This window comes from Myotis nattereri, assembly GCF_964212035.1.
Source record: "Myotis nattereri genome assembly, chromosome: 6".
Taxonomy (NCBI): domain Eukaryota; kingdom Metazoa; phylum Chordata; class Mammalia; order Chiroptera; family Vespertilionidae; genus Myotis; species Myotis nattereri.
The window spans coordinates 19,369,244-19,389,377 of NC_138081.1; the positions used below are offsets into that span (position 1 = coordinate 19,369,244).

General features: G+C 38.6%; 1 protein-coding gene across 1 annotated transcript in view; it reads left to right on the forward strand.

The window, feature by feature from the left end:
• MMUT (methylmalonyl-CoA mutase) overlaps positions 1 to 15,671 on the forward strand; it is a 39,077-nt gene extending 23,406 nt beyond the window's left edge. The window contains exons 9-13 of the mRNA XM_081094684.1: positions 169 to 284; positions 5,357 to 5,488; positions 6,842 to 6,989; positions 10,476 to 10,643; positions 15,130 to 15,671. Coding sequence (XP_080950810.1) covers positions 169 to 284; positions 5,357 to 5,488; positions 6,842 to 6,989; positions 10,476 to 10,643; positions 15,130 to 15,258 — 693 coding nt within the window. The 3' untranslated portion in view covers positions 15,259 to 15,671. The remainder of the gene's footprint in view (positions 1 to 168; positions 285 to 5,356; positions 5,489 to 6,841; positions 6,990 to 10,475; positions 10,644 to 15,129) is intronic.
• Positions 15,672 to 20,134: the final 4,463 nt, after the last annotated feature.

Below are 20,134 nucleotides of genomic sequence, written 5' to 3' on the forward strand. Positions count from 1 at the left end.
GAATGTCAGACTTAGCATACATATTATTCTCTTTTTTTACCCCTTTTATTCTTGAGGTTAGGACTATGGAGCAGTTTTCTGTGTGATGTATAACAGGGTCTAATCTCCCAATCTCTGCTTTATTCTCTATTCACTTAACTCCTCCCATTCTTTGACCTTTCCCATAAGGTCAAATCTAGCAGGGATCCTGCTTTGGCGGACCGGTGTCTTGATGCGCTGACTGCGTGTGCTGCCAGCGGAGATGGGAATATTCTGGCTCTTGCAGTGGATGCTGCTCGCGCAAGGTGAGGATATTACCTTTGGAGATTTCCAAACAGTAAAAATCGGCCAGTTAGCTTTTCAGAGTGTACTAAAATAAAAGGTTGATTCCATAAACCATGTGAGCCTAAAAGAAAATATTGGAGAACAAAATAAAGTTAATTCTTTTTTTTCTTAAACGTCTGTACATTTAAAACATTTATATATTTTGAATGCAGAATATTAATACTTGTGTATTTCCCTGGGACTCAGGACATTTGACATTGTAATGAATCCATTTGCAAGTTGAAGTTCGATGTACTTTCACATATAGGGAGACGTTAATACATTGGACAATAAGAAGACTTGCCCTCTGTCCAGAGGTAGACTATATGTCTGACTTCCAGGGCTATTCACTATGTAGATATCTTTGAAAAGACAGTCCAGAATAAGGGCAATCAGTGCCTTGCCTGCTAGGGCATGGAAAAAAGCGAGTGACTCACAGAAACTTTTCTCCCAATGTGTGATAATGTCACTAAATAAATTATTTTTGCTTATATTATTTACTAGAGGCCTGATGCACAAAAGTCACACAAGGGGCTCGGCCCTCGCAGCTACCACAGCTTGCCTTGGCCCTCGCAGCCCCAGCTTTGTCTGGAAGGACGTCTGGAAGGTCATTTGGCTGTCCAGTCTAATTAGCATATTACGCTTTTATTATTATAGATTGCTGAAGATAATGAACTTTTTAAAAACATGTTGTTTTAAGTGCTTAAGGGGTAATAGTGTGTGGGTTGTTTTTTATTTTATTTATTTCCGTTTTAATTTCTTAAAATCCCTTCAATGGGCTTCTAGTACTTTTAAATTAAAACCTAATCTTACCAAGCCCTGCAAGGCCTCACTGAATATGACTCTTGCCTACCTCTCTGACTTTATCCTGCTTCCTTCACAACACTGTGTCCTCAATGTCCCCCTTTCTATTTTTAGAAGACAAAAAAGTTTTTCTACTTCTCAGAGCCTTTGTATGTAGTGTTTCCTTTTTTAAATACTCTTCCCCTTATCTTCTATTTCTTAATACTTATATCCTAGTTCAAAAGTCTTCATATCTTCAATATCTTTAGAATTGTCCCCCATTCCATTTGGCCTACTTTAGTGTCTTTGTAGTACTTATTACCACATTATTATCTTGGTATTTGTTTACTGTGTATTGTCTATATCCCCTGACTGGATGATAAGCTCTATAAGAACAGGTACGTGTTTTTGTTTTTTTTTTTGTCTTACATATCAATGAATTTCTAGCACTTACCAGTGCTTGGCCCAAATTAGGTACTTAGTACATGTTGAATGAATTAATAAACAAATGGATGGGATAAACTAAAAGATTGTCTTCTTGTGAAAATACATTGCTCTCTGCACATTTATGTTGTGGTGAATTATTCAGTAACCATTAGAGGCTTATCTATATATAGTTTTTAGGTCAGTCATTTTTTTGGTTGAAAATGTTGAAAAGAGTTTACTATATATAAAGGCATCTAAAATCACTTTTTCTATTCATCTTTATTGTTGAAAGTATTACAGATGTTCTCCCCTATACGGGTATTTTCCTCATTGATCCCCTTCACCCAGCACCTGCCCCTCCCAGGCCTTCACCACACTATTGTCTGTGTCTATGGACCCAGGGGCTATGCATATCCTATCTAATAAAAGAGAAACATGGTAATTGGCGTATGACCGCTCCCTTCCCATTGGCTAATCAGGGCGATATGCAAATTAACTGCCAGCCAAGATGGCGGCCGGCAGCCAGGCAGCTTGAAACTAACATGAGGCTTGCTTGCTTCAGTGACGGAGGACACCAACGTTCCCTGCCTGCCTTGCCGGCCTCTGAGCTTGCAGTTTAAAAAACATTGTAACAAATATAGAAGCTAAACAAAACCCCAGAAACCAGCTTTCAGAGAGCTGGGATCTCAGAGCTGGAGTTGATACAGAGTTTCGATTACAGAACCGAAACAAACCAGATACCTGTTTGCAGCAGCTGAGGCCTCAGAGCTGGAGCCAAGCCTCAGAGCTAAAGCTGACCCAGAATAAAAAAAGAAAAAAAGGAGCAGTTGGGAGCTTCAGTCCCAGCCTCAGCCCCTCACCCAGACTGGCCAGTGGGGACCCCCACCCTGAAGGGTGTGTGACCAGCTGCAAACAGCCATCATCCCCTCATCTAGGCTGGCCAGGCACCCCAGTGGGGACCCCCACCCTGATCCAGGACACCCTTCAGGGCAAACCAGCCGGCCCCCCGCACGTGCACCAGGCCTCTACCCTATATAGTAAAAGGGTAATATGCCTCCCAGCACCGGGATCAGCGGAGCCGAGAGGCCTCCCGGCACCGGGATCAGCGTGACAGGGGGCAGTGCCCAAACCCCCTGATCGCCCTGTGGCTCTGTGTGTGACAGGGGGCGGGGCCACAACCTCCCTATCCGCCCTGCTCTGTTCCTGACAGGGGAAGGCGCCCCAACCTCCTGATCAGCCCTGCTCTGTGCCTGATACGGGGGAGCTCCCCAACCCCCTGATGGGCCCTGCTCTGTGTGTGACAGGGTGTGGCGCCCCAAACCCCCCACCCCCCACGGGCCCTGCTCTGTGTGTGACAGGGTAGAGCCATAACCTCCCCATCGGCCCTGCCCTGAGTGTGACAGTGGCGGCGCCCCAACCCCCTGATCGGCCCTGCTCTGTGGGTGATAGAGGGCGGCGCCCCAGCCCCCTGATCCGCCCTGCTCTGTGTGTGACAGTGGGCGGTGCCCCAACTCCCCTATCGGCCCTACTCTGTGAGTGACAGGGGGGAGCTCCCCAACCCCCTGATTGGCCCTGCTCTGTGTGTGACGGGGCGGGGCCACAACCTCCCTATCCGCCCTGCTCTGTGCGTGACAGGGTACGGAGCCCCAACCCCCCTGATGGGCCCTGCTCTGTGTGTGACGGGGCAGCGCCCCAACCCCCTGATTGGCCCTGCTCTGTGTGTGACAGGGGTTGGCACCACAACCTCCCCATCGACCCTGCCTTGAGTGTGACAGGGGGCGGTGCCCCAACCCCCAATCGGCCCTACCCTGAGCGTGACCGAGGGTGGCATCGCAACCTCCCAATCCGCCCTGCTCTGTGCATGACAGGGGGCGGCGCCCCAACTCCCCAATTGGCCCTGCTCTGAGCCCGACCAGGGGCTGCACCTAGGGATTGGGCCTGCCCTCTGCCACCCAGGAGCAGGCCTAAGCCAGCAGGTTGTTATCTCCCGAGGGGTCCCAGACTGCGAGAGGGCACAGGCCGGGTTGAGGGACCCCCCTTCCTCCCCGAGTGCACAAATTTTTGTGCACTGGGCCTCTAGTCCTATATAATAAAAGGGTAATATGCAAATAGACTGAACAGCAGAACAGACAAACAACAAATCAAAGTGTAATATGCTAATGAAATGCTAAGGCTCCTCAACCACTCGCTGTAATGTGCACTGACCACCAGGGGGCAGACAGTCAACTGGTCGACCAGTTGCTATGACGTTCACTGACCACCCGGGGACAGATGCTCCGACCGGTAGGTTCGCTTGCTGCTGGGGTCCAGCAAATCAGGGACTGAGCACAATGGTCCGGACATGGCCTGGAGCCCTCCTGCAGTCCCTCCCTAACTTGATTGTGGACTGGTTGTGTCCCTCAACCTGGTCGGTGCCCTCTTGCAATCTGGGGCCCCTCGGGGAATGTCGGAGATCCGGTTTCAGCCCAATTCCTCAGGCCACTCCCTTTGGGAGGGTGCTAGACACAGAGGTCATGGCTGGAGAGTGCTGCTGTGGCAGCGCGAGCCTCTCCCAATGTGGACTGATTGGGTGCAAGCCCATGGCAGGCACAGTGGGGCCAGGATGAGTGGGAGCAGCAGGTAGGAGCTGCAGTCAGCGTTGGACTGCGAGTTTCGGCATATCCCTGCAGGCCACTTAGAGGGACCCCACCCGTGCACGAATTTGTGCACCAGGCCTCTAGTCCTATATAATAAAAGGGTAATATGCAAATCGACTGCACAGTGGAACTACTGGTCGCTATGATGTGCACTGACACCAGGGGGCAGATGCTCAATGCAGAAGCTGCCCCCTGGTGGTCAGAGTGCTCCCACAGTGGGAGCCGCCTCAGTCAGAAGCCCTCAGCCAGGCTCACGGCTGGCAAGTGCAGCAGTGGTTGCGGGAGCCTCTCCCCACTCTGCGGCAGCGCTAAGGTTGTCTGACTGCCAGCTTAGGCCCGATTGCCATGGAGAGAGGCCTAAGCCATTAGTCAGCCATCCCCTAAGGCAGCGTTTCTCAACCTGTGGGTCATGATCCCTTTGGTGGTCAAATGACTCTTTCACAGGGGTTGCCTCAGACCATCCTGCATATCAGATATTTACATTACGATTCATAATAGTAGCAACATTACAGTTATGAAGTAGCAACGAAAATAATTTTATGGTTGAGTCATAACATGAGAAACTGTATTTAAAGGGCCAGAAGGTTGAGAACCACTGCCCTAAGGGCTCCCTGGACTGCGAGAGGGGCAGGCCAGGCTGAGGGGACCCCCTCCCCCCTTGAGTGCACAAATTTCATGCACCAGGCCTCTAGTATGCATATAAATTCCCTGGTTAATCTCTCCGCATCCATCCCCCACCCCAGCCTTCCCTCTGAGATTCGTCAGTCTATTACATGCTTCTATGTCTCTCAAATCACTTTTCATAAGTATTCTGAGGAAGATACTTTCATAATGCAATAAAAAATTCTTATTTACATTTTTGACAGCCTATTTTTTAATTAGGTAATAAAATATGTCTAATATTGATATTAAGATAACTAAATATTTTAAAAATATATGTTTTATTGATTTTTAGAGAGAGGAAAGGAAAGGGATAGAGAGATAGAAACATTGATGAAAGAGAAACATCAATCTGCTGCCTCCTGCATGCCCCCCTAGTGGGGCACGAGCCTGCAACCCGGGCATGTGCCTTGACCTGACTGGGAATCGAACCATGACCTCCTGGTTCATGGGCCAATGCTCAACAACTTAACCACATTGGCCAATCAGTAACTAAATATTTTAATCTCAAAAAATGATGTTAACAGAACTTCCCTGTAATATTTTAGATGTACAGTTGGAGAAATCACAGATGCCATGAAAAAGGTATTTGGTGAACACAAAGCTAATGATCGGATGGTGAGTGGAGCCTATCGTCAAGAATTTGGAGAAAGTAAAGAGATAACATATGCTATCACGAGGTAATGTGTGAGATTTCTTATAGCAGCATGTCATCTTTTCAGTTAACACAGTCCCCATGAGTCTACTGCAGGCTTAATTTTTTCCCATACCCCTTGGAAAATGTGTAAATTGGCTTTCCTGTTAGTCTGTAGTTTTACTAAAACAATATTCTGAACTTTCACCATAGTCCCTGTTAGTAGTTTCTCATTTTAAACAGATGTTTATTTAACTAATGTGATATTGCTTCATATCCTCCAGGTACTTCAATTTCATTCTCCTTACTAAAGTACTAAAATGCTTTCATATTTTCTCAAGTCTATTTACATTAATTGCTCAAAATAATTATAAAATCTTACTTTTCCTATTTGAAAGTACATATTTGGTTGCCATCTCTATGCATTAATTAAAATCAGTCTTCACTGAACTGACAGTAATAACTATCAAACATGACTTGGAAATATAAATTAATATAAAAGGATCATGCTTCTCAAGTATACAAAGTAGCTTCCTGGTGATTGGTTTTTCTCAAACTTTGTAATAAAAGTTCCCACTAAAATTTTTATGTGACTACCTATATACGAGATAAATACCAAAACAGCCAAGGTGAAAGTAATCAAAATGGAATCTTTTTTTCTTTTGTCAGAAATAAATGTAGTGCTTTTTCATATGGGGTTATACATTTATTGATTTAATTAAGCAAGCATTTTTTTAAAATATATTTTATTGATTTTTTACAGAGAGGAAGGGAGAGGAATAGAGAGTTAGAAACATCGATCAGCTGCCTCCTGCACACCCGCCACTGGGGATGTGCCTGCAACCAAGGTACATGCCCTTGACCAGAATCGAACCTGGGACCCTTGAGTCCGCAGGCCGACGCTCAGCCAAACCGGTTAGGGCTAATCAAGTATTTTGATTACATGTCATTGTAAGACATGCTGCAGTCAGCTTGGGGGAGTTCACACTTGTGAAGGGAGGTATGTGGATAGTTCACTACAGCTAGTGAGTGGCATATGTATGTAAATAACTCTGAAAGGCACTTTTTAGTTTACATTTAAATATCTCTAATATATAATATTCAATACTCTGGAGGTGCTTAAGAAGGTGAAAAGTAGCCATTTTCTCATTTTGGTTCACTGTGATGCTGTCAGGAATATGGGCTTACAGGCTATTCCATCTTTTAAACTTTCCTCTAAGGGGGAGATGGTAAACATTCAGGCTTTAATAGAGTTCAGTGTAAAACAGAGATGTTAAAAATATTTGAATAAATAGATTTTTAAGTAAACTTTAAAGATTTACTGCAAATAAATTATAGGTTTTATATCCTACATTTGGAAAACTAATATGTAATTATTGTATTTTAAAATGTTGCTTAGGGTTCATAAATTCATGGAACGTGAAGGTCGCAGACCTCGTCTTCTTGTGGCAAAAATGGGACAAGATGGACATGACAGAGGAGCAAAAGTTATAGCTACAGGATTTGCTGACCTGGGTTTTGATGTGGACATTGGTCCTCTTTTTCAGGTACTGAAAATTGTTGGGGAGAATTTCAAAAAGTATATCATAAATCGCATGTAGAAAAAAGTCATAAAAACATAATGGACCATGATGATATTTTAAAGTTTTAAAAGAACTTGAATTCAACAAATTTCCTAATTTATTTTTGAATGCATGTAATCTAATTAATTAGGACAGAAGCAGGAATGAAATATAACTCATGCTAATGTACTTGTTAATCAGACTTTGTAAAAGTCATTGTCAGTTCTGAACTATAACTTTTATTAGGCTTCTGAAGCTGCGAAGATTACTTTCAAGTATCTTATTGTGCTGCTTATTAAGATGTGACTAATATTTTGTGGGAAGGATAGCCCACATTGGATTGGTGGAAAGTGTTTTTAAAAGGAGATCAAGCATCAGAGTAAGCTCAATTTAAAATTAGATTTTCTCTTTTTTACTCTCCAGTAGTATTTTATTTGATCACCGAATATTAGAACTAGCAGAAAAATAATTTGTTGCAAGTAACTGAAGCTGAAATTTTCTGTAGAATGATGAAGCATTAATCATTCACTCCCCCCAAATCTTTGGTTGAGGAGTAAATTGTAATAACTTTTATATTAAAAGTTTTATGCATTACATATTTACCGATCATCTACCAGGTGTTAGCTTCTGAGTTCTATAAGATACAATTTTTTTTTTTTGTCTTCAGGGATGTTACAAGCTTTTAACAGAGACTTACTTACTACCAATCACAGTACAATAATATCCATGTAATAAACTAGGGATGAGGAACTTGTCCAAGAATCCTAGGAAGTTGCATTTGAGCTATGCTTTTCAAAAGCCTGAGAACAAAGCAGGGAAGAGCATGCTAAGAAGAAGGGTTGGCTTGAGCAGAGGTGCAGAGCTACGGAGCGTGATGCCTCCAGGAGGTTCAGGAAAATTAGAATACAATGCTTGGGATGGTGTGCAGATTATGATGAATGGCCTTGTATGCCATTCTAAGGAGTTTGAACTTTATCCCAAATGTGTTTGGGTAGAGTGACACAATCAAATTTATACTTTAGGAAGGTCACTTTGTACTAAAGTCCCTTACTGAATTGGATTGAGAGGAGCTGTGACTAGATAGGTGCCAGAAGTCCAGCTAAAATGTTTGGTAATCTGAGGGAGGAACAACAAAGGCCTTAACCAAGACAGGATCAGGGTCTTCGCAGAAACGAAGAATCAGCTAGGATTTTGAAGAAAATTTAATAAAGGGGCTATTTACAGATAGGTTGGCAGGCTTAAGAGAACCAGCTGTGGGATATTCAAATGAAGATGACCACATAAGTTGGATATACATGTCTGAAATATAGCAGAGAGGCCTCAATTATAGACTGGACTTTGTGACTCGTCACTATATAAATATTACTTAAAACCATGACATGGATGTAATTTTCCATAAAGAGTTTATATTGCAAGACAAGGAAACTTGAACATTAAAAGGAAATAGAAGAGAAGGAAACAGCAAAGGAATGAAAGGAAATGGGATAAGTAGGGGGATGAAAACTAAGAGAAGAGTTTCAAGGAGAGGGAAGTACTGTTACTACAAATGCAGATACGTCAACTAAACTAAGAGACTAAAAGAGTACTCATTGCATTGTTACCAGTGAAGAAGTAAACCTTCCTTTAGAGGTTTAGCCTTTGTAGAATCTCCCGTAAGAGTTTTCCGTTTTTGAATTTTTGAATATTACTCAAGAGAGTCTAGGAGAAATTGTTATTGTAAAGAGCCCAAATTTCTGGAGATATATCCTTGAACTGTGTTAGTAGGTGAATTTATAAATGGTTTAGAGTCTTATGCATTTAAGGTAGGTTTTATTAAGGATCTCAAATATATTTAATTTTATTATTATTTTTTGAGAATTTTTAAAAGTGTTTATTTGAACCAAACTGATGACATATACTGGGAAGCAAGAGTTCAAATGCTCCTCAAATATATTTTATAAATAAATATATATATTTAGGTTGTTTTCATTCTTTAAGTTGAATACTTTTCTATTTTTAAAATTATCTTCTGCCATTTTACTTTAGTTTTTTGTTTGTTTTAAAGTGATCAAATATTAGAAATATTTCTAATATTTAGTAATTAGTTTTTGGGAAATATTTCTTTCATAAAGTAAAAGTAATTTAAAAAAATTCTCTTTAGCCTTTGGCACCTAAAAGAATTTTCTGAAGAACTGTAAGTTTATTCCCTCTTAAATACCATCTATAAAAATATAATTGGCTTTTTAGTACCATCAACTTTGTTAACAGAATACTGTGTCATTTAAATAAAAACTTATCTGTGGCTAAAGGTAGTTCTTTGATGACTGATTTAGTCAAAATTAGATGTGAGGTTTCAAAATTTTCAGGCTTTGATAATGTAAAATATAGTTTATATAAACATAAAGTATGGAACTGAACTGTTTAGATGAAATTTTATCTTATAAATTTTGGTAGCATGGATGAAATGGATGACAAATCATGCTTAAATTAATTAAATTTCTCACCTTTAAGAAATCAATGGCAAAAGTATGCATCATTTTTAAAGGTTTTAATTTTATGTATTAATATATTTAATTTTATGTGTTAATATATTTCATATTTAAAATTTGATCTATATGCTGCATGACTTACCTAGAGATCTTCTTGAATGTGGCTCCATTACTGAGAGTATAGAATCTCTTGTTACCACACTAAAATTATGAGCCTTAAAATCTTGCCAAACTTAGAAAATTCATAGATTTTGATAATTTTTTTGTACTTATAATTGTGCAGTGGTTTCTGAGGTGGCCTTATCCTTCTCAAATTTCTCAATTTACATTATATCTTAATGAGAAACTCCTAGGCACATTTATATGAATGACTTAAATACATGAAAATTATCAAATCATCAATGTCACAGACTCATTACAGAAAGTGGATATGATCTTGGGTAACTCAGTTAATAATGGAATATGGGAAATATCCTTTATAACTTTTATATTCCAAACTGGTTAAAACTAGAGTTCTTACAACGCTATTTTGGTCCACATATTGTTGTTAATTCAGTGTCTCTGTGGGAGAACCATGTCCTGGAGTTTCCTCGCCTGCTATCTTGCTAACCTCACTCTTTACCATTCTGTTTTAAAATCTAAGATTCACTTTTAACATTGCATTTTGTATTTGGTCTTTTACTTCACATATACTATAACAGGTTGCCTTGTACTGCACTACTTAATAAATGTTGATAAAGAAGACAACAGATACATTCTTAAAAAATGATAATGAAGAGGAAATATGTTTTGGTATAGCTTAAATCTGATAAATTCTAGTGCTAGAAGCAAATACAGCACTGGTGTTATTGCATCCATTGGATGAGTTGGTATTTATGATTTGAGAATGATGAAATAGGAAGTTACATTCACTTCAACATTTTTAATGAGTAAAATCTTAGAATGTTAAGTAGATAACACTTTTGGGAATAAATGAGATTTGTCCCTTTACTTTCTAATTTAGACTCCCCTTGAGGTGGCCCAGCAGGCTGTGGATGCGGATGTGCATGCTGTGGGTGTGAGCACACTTGCTGCTGGTCACAAAACCCTCGTTCCTGAGCTCATCAAACAGCTCAACTCCCTTGGACGGCCAGATATTCTTGTCATGTGTGGAGGGGTGATACCGCCACAGGTATTTTTCATCGCCTATATTTTTCTAGTGCTATGATGGGAATTCTGAGTAAATGATATGTAGCTCTTTAATTTACTGTACACCTTTCCTGAAGATCAATGTGTGGTAGATTTTGAGCCAAATGATTTTCTGGTGATTTTACTAAGTTCTACAAAGTCCAAAAGTGGACAGTGTTGTTTTCTCTTTAAGTTTATATTTAATTCATATGAATAATTTAACAATTTACAAAGCTTCTTTGAGAGAATTATCCTCTTGCAAACTAGTAACCGAAATAGAGATCTACTTTCTTTATATTCAATAAACAGTGATGAGAAGGAACAGGATAAGGTAATAAAAATCTCACAGCTGGAATAGAGAAGAATGATAAACACTGTGCATATAGCAACCAGAGATACAGTGAGCACTCCTCCCCTGGTAGTAAAGTGAGTCCTTAGCCAGTTGGCCGTGTTTGCTTATGTTGTTTTAAAGTAGCTACCTTGTCCATTTCCCCCATGCTCCCATCCCTAAATGCTGCCCTAACTCAGAGCTGTATCAGTTACATGGTCCAATAAAACCCCTTTTTTATTAAAGCTAATTTGATTGGGTATAGTTTTCCTTGAGCCAAAAATATCATATTTCAGATGTAAATGGAATCAGCCTGTCCTGAAAATTATTGGCCAAATGGGGTAGAGGTGGATTCTTGAACAAAAATGTAGATCATCTTAGGAAAGGAGAAATGGACACTAGGTAACAATCAATGATGTCAATTAATTTATTAATGGAGTGGGGGACTCATTCCACATATTACCTTTACCTACCAGTTAAAATAATTAGTAAGGATATAAATTGGGCCCTAATTGGTTTGTCTGAGTGGATAGAGTGTCAGCCCATGGACTGAAGGGTCCCAGGTTCGATTCTGGGCAAGGACATGTATCTGGGTTGCAGGCTTGATCCCCGGCCCTGGTCGAGGCACATGTGGGAGGTAACCAATCAATGTGTCTCTCTCACATTGATGTTTCTCTCTCTTTGTCTCTCCCTCTCCCTTCCACTCTTTAAAAATCAATGGAAAACTACCTTCAGGTGAGGATTAACAACAACAAAAACATAAATTGGGTCTATTTCCAATCCAATTTTTAATTATATCAAGTTCTCTTTTTTTTTTTTTATACTGAGAATGGGAAAAAAATCAAGATAGAAGAACTGTATATGAGATTGCTCTAAGGAAATGATTTGTAGATGCTACAAAGCCCCCACCACTATAGCAGGAATATATCATTGAAATGGGAGCTTGTGTCCCAGGCTATAATTTTTTTTCTCCATTACAACTCAGAATATAAAATAGTGGCTTTAGAGACTACTTACGAAATGAGAGAATACATATGTATGAGGTTATGAGATTGGTAATAACATGGTACTAGCAAACAAACTATATATTTGTATTTTATTCTGACTACCAACACAATACTTAAAGGTAATATAGTCAACACAAAATTGCTTTTGTTAACATACTTGCCTATTTTTTCATAGCTATAGCTTACTATTTGGGAATATAAAGGGCTTTTATTCTTTATTGCTATCTATCACTGGAATACTTCTATCTATAATGCAGTTTTAGAGACTCTAATATCTAAGCTCTTGGGCATGATATTAAAATTTAAGAACCAAAATAATTAGGCAGCATAAAATAATGGAATTGAAATACAAGCTGAAAAATAAAACAAAACCCACAGGCTTGTTAAATGAGTAAGCAGACATTTTCAAGGAATATATTTCACAAGTTGTATTAACTCTGGATATTTGAATCACTTGGAATATCTGTAGGTGTTTCTTGTACTTTTTCCCTCTGAGTTTAAAGACTAAGTATCATTTTCTGTAATGACACACTTGAGTGTTAATATGGGTATCTGTTATAATTACAGCAGTCAGTACCCATGCATTTTTATTATTATTTGTTTGTAGTAAATATATAAAGTGTTGTTATTACCTGATTGAAAGATGCATAGATTTTAAATTAGATATTACTAATATATGGTGGTTAATTAAACAGATTTAGCAACTGCCATTGTGGAGCTTATAGTTTCTGGGGCCTGATTAAATAAATGTGGTTTGTGTAACTACCTTCAGGATCTTCTAACCCCTTTAACAACAGTGGCTTCCAAGTACTCCAGGCAAAATTAGCAGCCTCATGCTGCCCACTTCCATCATGAAGCAGAGAATGTGATATGCCTGGCCCAGCTCAGTGGAAGACACTTTATGATAACTTTTTATTTAGAAATAATTTCAAACTAATAGATAGGGTACAAAATGAAAATAGTACAAAGCACACTGGTGTGCCCTTTACTCAGATTCACTTGTTTCTAACATTTTATCCTCTCATTAAAATACATTTGCAAGGCTTACATTAGGCTTAGATAAGACAAGGACCCTTTCTCCCGTGGCAACATTTCACAGTCCTCTCCTAAGTTGAGTTCTCCATTCCAAATCCATTACTTGGATGTCAGATCAGATGGTACATAGCATTGTTAGAAAAGATAGAAGATGACCTAGCAATTTAACCATCCCCAATGTGGAGATAGTTATTACATGTTCTATCAAGTTTTCTTATGAACTTTTAAATCTATAGCATCTGCCCAAGAGCGATGGCATATTTTCAGCACCTTTATGTGCCATGAACTGAGGATATAAAGATGCTTAGATGTGATCTCTGTCCTTAGAAGTCATAGACTAGGAGTAAACTTCAATGAGATGGGTTAAGTGCTATTGCAGGATTATAGTATTACAAAACTATTTTAAGGAAGTAATAGAGACAGAAAAGAAATAGTTGGGGGATAATTAGCATGACCATATAATTTATCATCCAAATATGATCACTTGATAATAAAAATGGGTGCTGCCATGACCAAAGAGTGATTTAAAAATGGCTCTAGTATCTGACTAGACATGCTTCCAAAGAAAACATACAGATGGCCAACAGGTATGTGAAAGGTGCTCAACATCACTAATCATCAATGAAATGCAAATCAAAACCACAATGAGGTATTACCTCACACCTGTTGAAATGGCTGTTACCAAAAAAACAAAAATAACAAGTGTTGGCATGGATGTAGAGAAAAGGGAACTGTTGAACCCTGTTGGTGGGAATGTATATTGGTGCAGGCACTATAGAAAATACTATGGAGGTTTTTAAAAAAATTAAAAAGAGAACTACCATATGTACTAGTAATTCTACTTCTGGGCATTTATCTGAAGCAAAGGAAAACATGAACCTCCATGAAAATGTGGTCTGTATACACAATGGAATATTCAGCCATACAAAGAATGAAATCTTGCTATTTGTCACAATACTAGAGGGTGTTATGCTCAGTGAAATAAGTCAGACAGAGAAAAACCATACCATATGATCTCACTTACATGTGGAAGAACTGATGATTGCCAGAGACAGAGGGTGGGTGAAAATGGGTGAAGGGAGTCACAAAGTACAAACTTCCATGGAGATGTAATGTATGGCATAGTGACAATAGTTAATACTGCATTGCATATTTGAAGGTTACTAAGAATAAATCTTTTAAAAAAATTCTTACCTGAGGATATGTTTTTCATTGATTCTAGAGAGACAGAAAAGAAGAGGGGGAGAGGTAATGGGAGAGAGAAAGAGAAAGAAAGAAACATCAGTTGGTTGCCTCCCATAAGTGTGCAACTTAACTGGGGATCCAACTCAAAACCTCAGTATTTTCCCCGACTGGGAATCCAACCCGAGACCCTTCGGTGCACAGGATGCTGCTGTAATTAACGAAGCCATACCGGCCATGGCAAGAGAATAAATCTTAAAAGTTCTCAACACACACACACACACACACACACACACACACACACACACACAACTTTGTAACTGTGGTGATGGATGTTAGTTGGACATATTGTGGTGATAATTTTGCAGTATATACAAATATCAAATCATGTTATGTACCTGAAACTAATATAATGTTATATGTCAGTTATACTTCAATCAAAAAAAAAGACTCACAAGAAAAGAAAAAGGTAAGGTTTGTGCTGCAATAGCACAAACCAGAATGCCCTCAAATATATAATTGCCCTAGTGATTGAGGGTCAGGGCTTTAAAGCATATCCTATACTTGATATTATTATAGCAATAAATATTCCAATATTGAAACAGCCTAAAGCCTGGAGGAGTATTTGTGTCATGTGAATATTTTCACTCAAACTTTGACTTTGTTTAAAATAAACTAATGAACAACAGCAGGGTGTTTGGGAAATGGGCAGAATGTGTTTTGTTCTTTTAATGACCTGGAATATAAGGGTGTGCTAGTGGTTTTTAGCAGTCCCAATCAAGGAAGAGTTTTCACCCCCAAATGCCACTAGTGTAATAGTGGAGAAAGTTTGGGGCACTGGGGACAAAGAAAAAAAAAGCAAGTATTGTTCTTTTGTTTCATTTGCTTGAAATTAAAAATATTAATGTTTCTATTAATTAAACAAATTCTTTCAACAGGATTATGAATTCCTGTTTGAAGTTGGTGTTTCCAATGTATTTGGTCCTGGGACACGAATTCCAAAGGCTGCTGTTCAAGTGCTTGATGATATTGAGAAGTGTTTGGAAAAGAAGCAGCAATCTATGTAACATCCTCTTTCTGTTTTAGCTTTTTTCTAAAATATTCTCTCAATGATGATTAAAGAAGAAATTATTCAACACCGTATATATGCTTTCCTGAAAGCTTTACATTAAAATACCTGACTTATAAGAATGTTGCCATAACTATAAGTATGTATGTACAATTTCACTTAAAAAATTATCCTAAAAAACTCTCAATAACGTATGCTCACTGCTTTACCAGAAACTCTAGACAAAGGTGTTCTTTTAAAAAAAATCATGTTTTTTTTAAAAAAAATATTACTTGTAAATCTATTTACTTTCTATTTTAAGAATTAAATTGTACCTTAAAAAATATGACTAGTCCCATTTTCAATTTAACATTATATTGACTTGAACACCAGAAAAGAAAATCCATATGTGAGTAAAAAAATATTATATCTATCTTGTAAAATATAGTGGGTGAGTATTTATGTAGGGAAATTGATTGTGGTTATGGTTCTCAGCCAGATTCTATTGGGATTACCTCAGTAAGAGGATTAAATCAGAAGGTTGTAATGGGAGGGAAACGGCAGAATATTTTTGGTCTGACTACTTTCTTCCTGGGCACGAACATGTGGCCTTGTTATTGCTGGAGTTGGCTCGAGATCTGGGAGAGTGGATAGATATTTATGAATATTCCTAACATGGAAGTGCTTTGGTTGTGAGTATGGCTTCCTCAGAATGACAATGTGGGCTGAGAGTGTAGAAGGGCCATAGTTTATACATCTAGAAAAGTCAGTGATATAATTCAGCCCACGTCTGAATGCCTGAGAATGAAAGGAGCCCATGATGTAAATCCCAGTTAGGCGGGAAAGAGGGGAGAATCCCTCCGTCGTCTTCTTTTGTTTTATCCAGGCCCTTAGCAGATTGGACGACACCTGTCCACAGTGGGACTTGACTAAGTCCACTAATTCAATGTTAAGCTCATCCAGGAACAGCCTAATACACACAACCAGAAAGAATATTTAATCTGGGCACCCCATGGCGTCTAGTTGACATGTAAAATTATCTGTCACAGAGCCCCTGGACAGTAATGCTGCTACTATGGGAATGATATACTTTTTAAAAAAACAATTACCAAATGGCTCAGCAATTCCACTTCTGGGTATATATCCAAAAGAATTGAAAGCAGGGACTCAAACAGATATTTGTACACCTATATTTATAGCAGCATTATTCACAATAGCCCAAGGATTAAAGCAACCCAAGATCCATTGACAGATGAATGGATAAATAAAATGTAGTACATACATACTTACATAAGAATACTATTCAGCCTTAAAAAGCAAGGAAATTCTGATACATACAACAGCACCCTAGATCAGTGGTTCTCAACCTTCTGGCCCTTTATTTATTTTTATTTTATTTTATTTTTTAAAATATATTTTATTGATTTTTTACAGAGAGGAAGGGAGAGAGATAGAGAGGTAGAAACATCGATGAGAGAGAAACATCGATCAGCTGCCTCCTGCACATCTACTGGGGATGTGCCCGCAACCAAGGTACATGCCCTTGACTGGAATCGAACCTGGGACCTTTCAGTCCGCAGACTGATGCTCTATCCACTGAGCGAAACCAATTTCGGCATGGCCCTTTAAATATAGTTCCTCATGTTGTGACCCAACCATAAAATTATTGTCGTTGCTACTTCATAACTGTAATGTTGCTACTGTTATGAATCGTAATGTAAATATCTGATATGCAGGATGGTCTTAGGCGATCCCTGTGAAAGGGTCGTTCAACCACCAAAGGGGTTGTGACCCACAGGTTGAGAACCGCTGCCCTAGATGAACCTTGATGATATTCAAGTGAAATAAGCCAATCACAAAAGGACAAATATATGATTTCAATTATGAGGTACCTAGGACAGTCAAATTTGCAGAGACAGAAAGAATGGTGATTGCCAGGACCTGGGGAGAAGAGGGAATGAGGCATTAGTGTTTAATGGGTATAGAGTTTCAGTTGGGGTAGATGAAACAGTTTCAGAGACGGATGGTGATGATGGTTGCACAAAAATGTGACTGTACGTAAAGCCACAGAACCGTACACTGAAAAATGTTTAATGTCAGTTTTATATTATGTGTATTTTACTACAATAGAAAGTATTTAGGACAGTCTTGACATGGTACATGTTTTATAAATGTTAATTATTGTTGTTATTTAAAAAGAATGAATGGTAAGGCATAACACTAAGAAGGTCACATATAGAGGCTTGTACTGTTAAGGGATTTGGACATTATCCTGTAGATAAAGACAGAATCATATAAGGGTTTTAACCACAGACGTAACCTGATAAGACTTGTGTTTTTAGCACAGTAGCTGTGTGGCAAATGCCTTTTAAAGGGGCAAGATGGAGATAAGAGTTATGAGACTGTTACAATAATGGAAGAGAGAAATTCTACATAATGCACTTGTCTGCTTAGGTACTGCTCAGAGATGGCAAAGGTGGAGAGGCTGTGATCTTATTTTGGAAGATTGCTGTGTGGAATCTGCTGTTTCCTCACCTATTTTGGTTGTTCCTTTGTGGACTTTTGTTCGTTTTTGTTTTCACATTTTTATTGTGGGCCACAGTGGGGGGGACCTCCTCCCTGTCAGTGGAGGTGTTCAGAGTTTTTTCAGCCACTCCAAGCTTGGGCCCTGGGGGTGTAGGGACTGAGTGGGCAGAATTATAGTGAGGCCTTAATGGTGAAAGACACAACATTCTCGAGGAAAGTAGTGAGTCTCCCCATCATGGTCTTGATGGTGGCAGCAGCAGTGGCGACCTATGGACCTTTTTGGATGTGCGGTTATTTGATGACTGGATATACACAGGAATAATGTCAAAAGCAGGAAACATAAAAATTTTGAGATTTGTTTTCAACGATCTTTTTGTCAGAACAGCATGGGAAGCTGTTCGGGCTTTAGAAGTACAGGAATGATATCTTTAGGGGTCTCAGAAGACATCAAAATCCTTTCCCTGAAACTTATTGGAAATTTAAGTGTTATACAGATATTATAATAGCAATATAGGAAGTGGAGGAGAGGTTTAGGAGGCATCCTTTCTGAGTGAAAGCTGCCCGGAAATAAGGGAAAGAGAGTAACCAAGCAAAAGAAAGCAGGATGAATTCTCCTTGCTCTGGTTTCCATCTCAGGGAGGGAGATGCAAGTAAAGGAGAGGAGAGATGGGAGTTGTTAAAGATCTCCAGATCTAGCCACAGACAAAATTATGCCAGATGTTACCACCACCCTCCACAAGTGCCTTTAAGTTCCTATCCACCTCATAGTACTAAAAAAACCTTTTTAAAAAAATAAATAAGGGATTTAATAAAACCATTTGTTAAGGCATAAATGTCTGCTAATGTAGACTATGTTCATTTTCCCAGTAATATTTTATTTTAAATGAAGAAAAATACTTATTGAATTAATGAATATCTAAATATACTTGTGCTATTTGGTAGTAAAAAATGACGACGATGATGATTATGATAAAAGCTAATGTTATTTCTAATAGGTAAATTCTGCCTTGTTTTAAAAGAATTATGGACCATTCTGTAGGCCATTAGACAAAACTTGATTTTTTTAAGTAGCCTACACGTGAGAGAGAAGATTTAAAAATCTATATATAGTTGTTATTAAGGTATTTTCTCATTTGTACTGATCATTATGAAAAATGCTCTGAGCATTTACAAATACTTTTGAAGAAAAATCACTTTGCTTTTCCTGCTTAAACATAATGCTATGGTTTTCTGGTTCTTTCTCATTTTAATTTTTTCTGTTGTACCTGTAGGTGTCTCCCTAAGTCCAGGATTATTCCATATCATTGAAACACTGTTTGAAATGATGTCCATACTAGAGCCTCATAGGTGCTATAAACACTCTCAGAAAAAGCACATCTCTTTAAATAATCTGCTTAGATGCACCTGCTATCATCCTTTGTGATTGTGATCTGTGGTCAGTAACACTCGCTGTTGATCACTGCTCATGAACTGTGCTGCATTTGTGTTAAAATTGTTAGTTGATTAGCAATGAAGCTAGAATATGACCTTGGACATGAGATGATTATTGAATTTTATTCAGTAAATCCATCCATAATTCACACTGACTCATTTTAAGTTACTAATTCTTCATGGCCTATTTCCTCCCTCTGCATTCAAGCCTCTTATTGTTATAGTGACCTTCTCTTCCATTTACCATGAATTCGGGCACCATAAAAGTAATTTACACCCAACAGGATACACATATTCCCCCAAAGTCCTTTAAAAAAGAGAAATGCAGAATTTAATACCTTCTTTCAGGATTATTCCAATAATTTGATTCTGAGATCACGGACAAAATATTAATTTAGATAAATGCCATGAGATCATGGGATATATATTTTTATTGGTTGAATATCATTTGTTAAATTCTAATATGCTACACTTTTTGAAAAATAAAAACATACAAGATTTTATTGTTTTAGAGGGCTTCACATGGGCAATAAGCATTACATATGCCTTATAGCAAAGGGACATTTTCCTGTTCAATTCTTTCTGTGAATGGAAAGCCTAGACCAGAGCTTTCTTAGGGGTAGAGAGTAGAGTAACAGTGATGACATTTGATGTTTTTCTAGACCGTCTTTACTAGACTTCAGTCTGTCTTAATGTCTCCTTAAATGGTGTCCTTCTCATTAGACCACATGATCATCAGACCAAAGTTAATGACAATTTTCTGTCAGTATAAATGCTTGTCTAGACATTACATTTTAAAGGACACCAGGCAGATGGTCCTTCTGTCCCCTAACACATTCTTTGGTTTAAGGCATCAATACCTGTAACAATATTCTTTAACATTGCAAATATATCTGCTAAAAGCCTAGTGTTAAATCAGACATTTCAATTTATTCTAA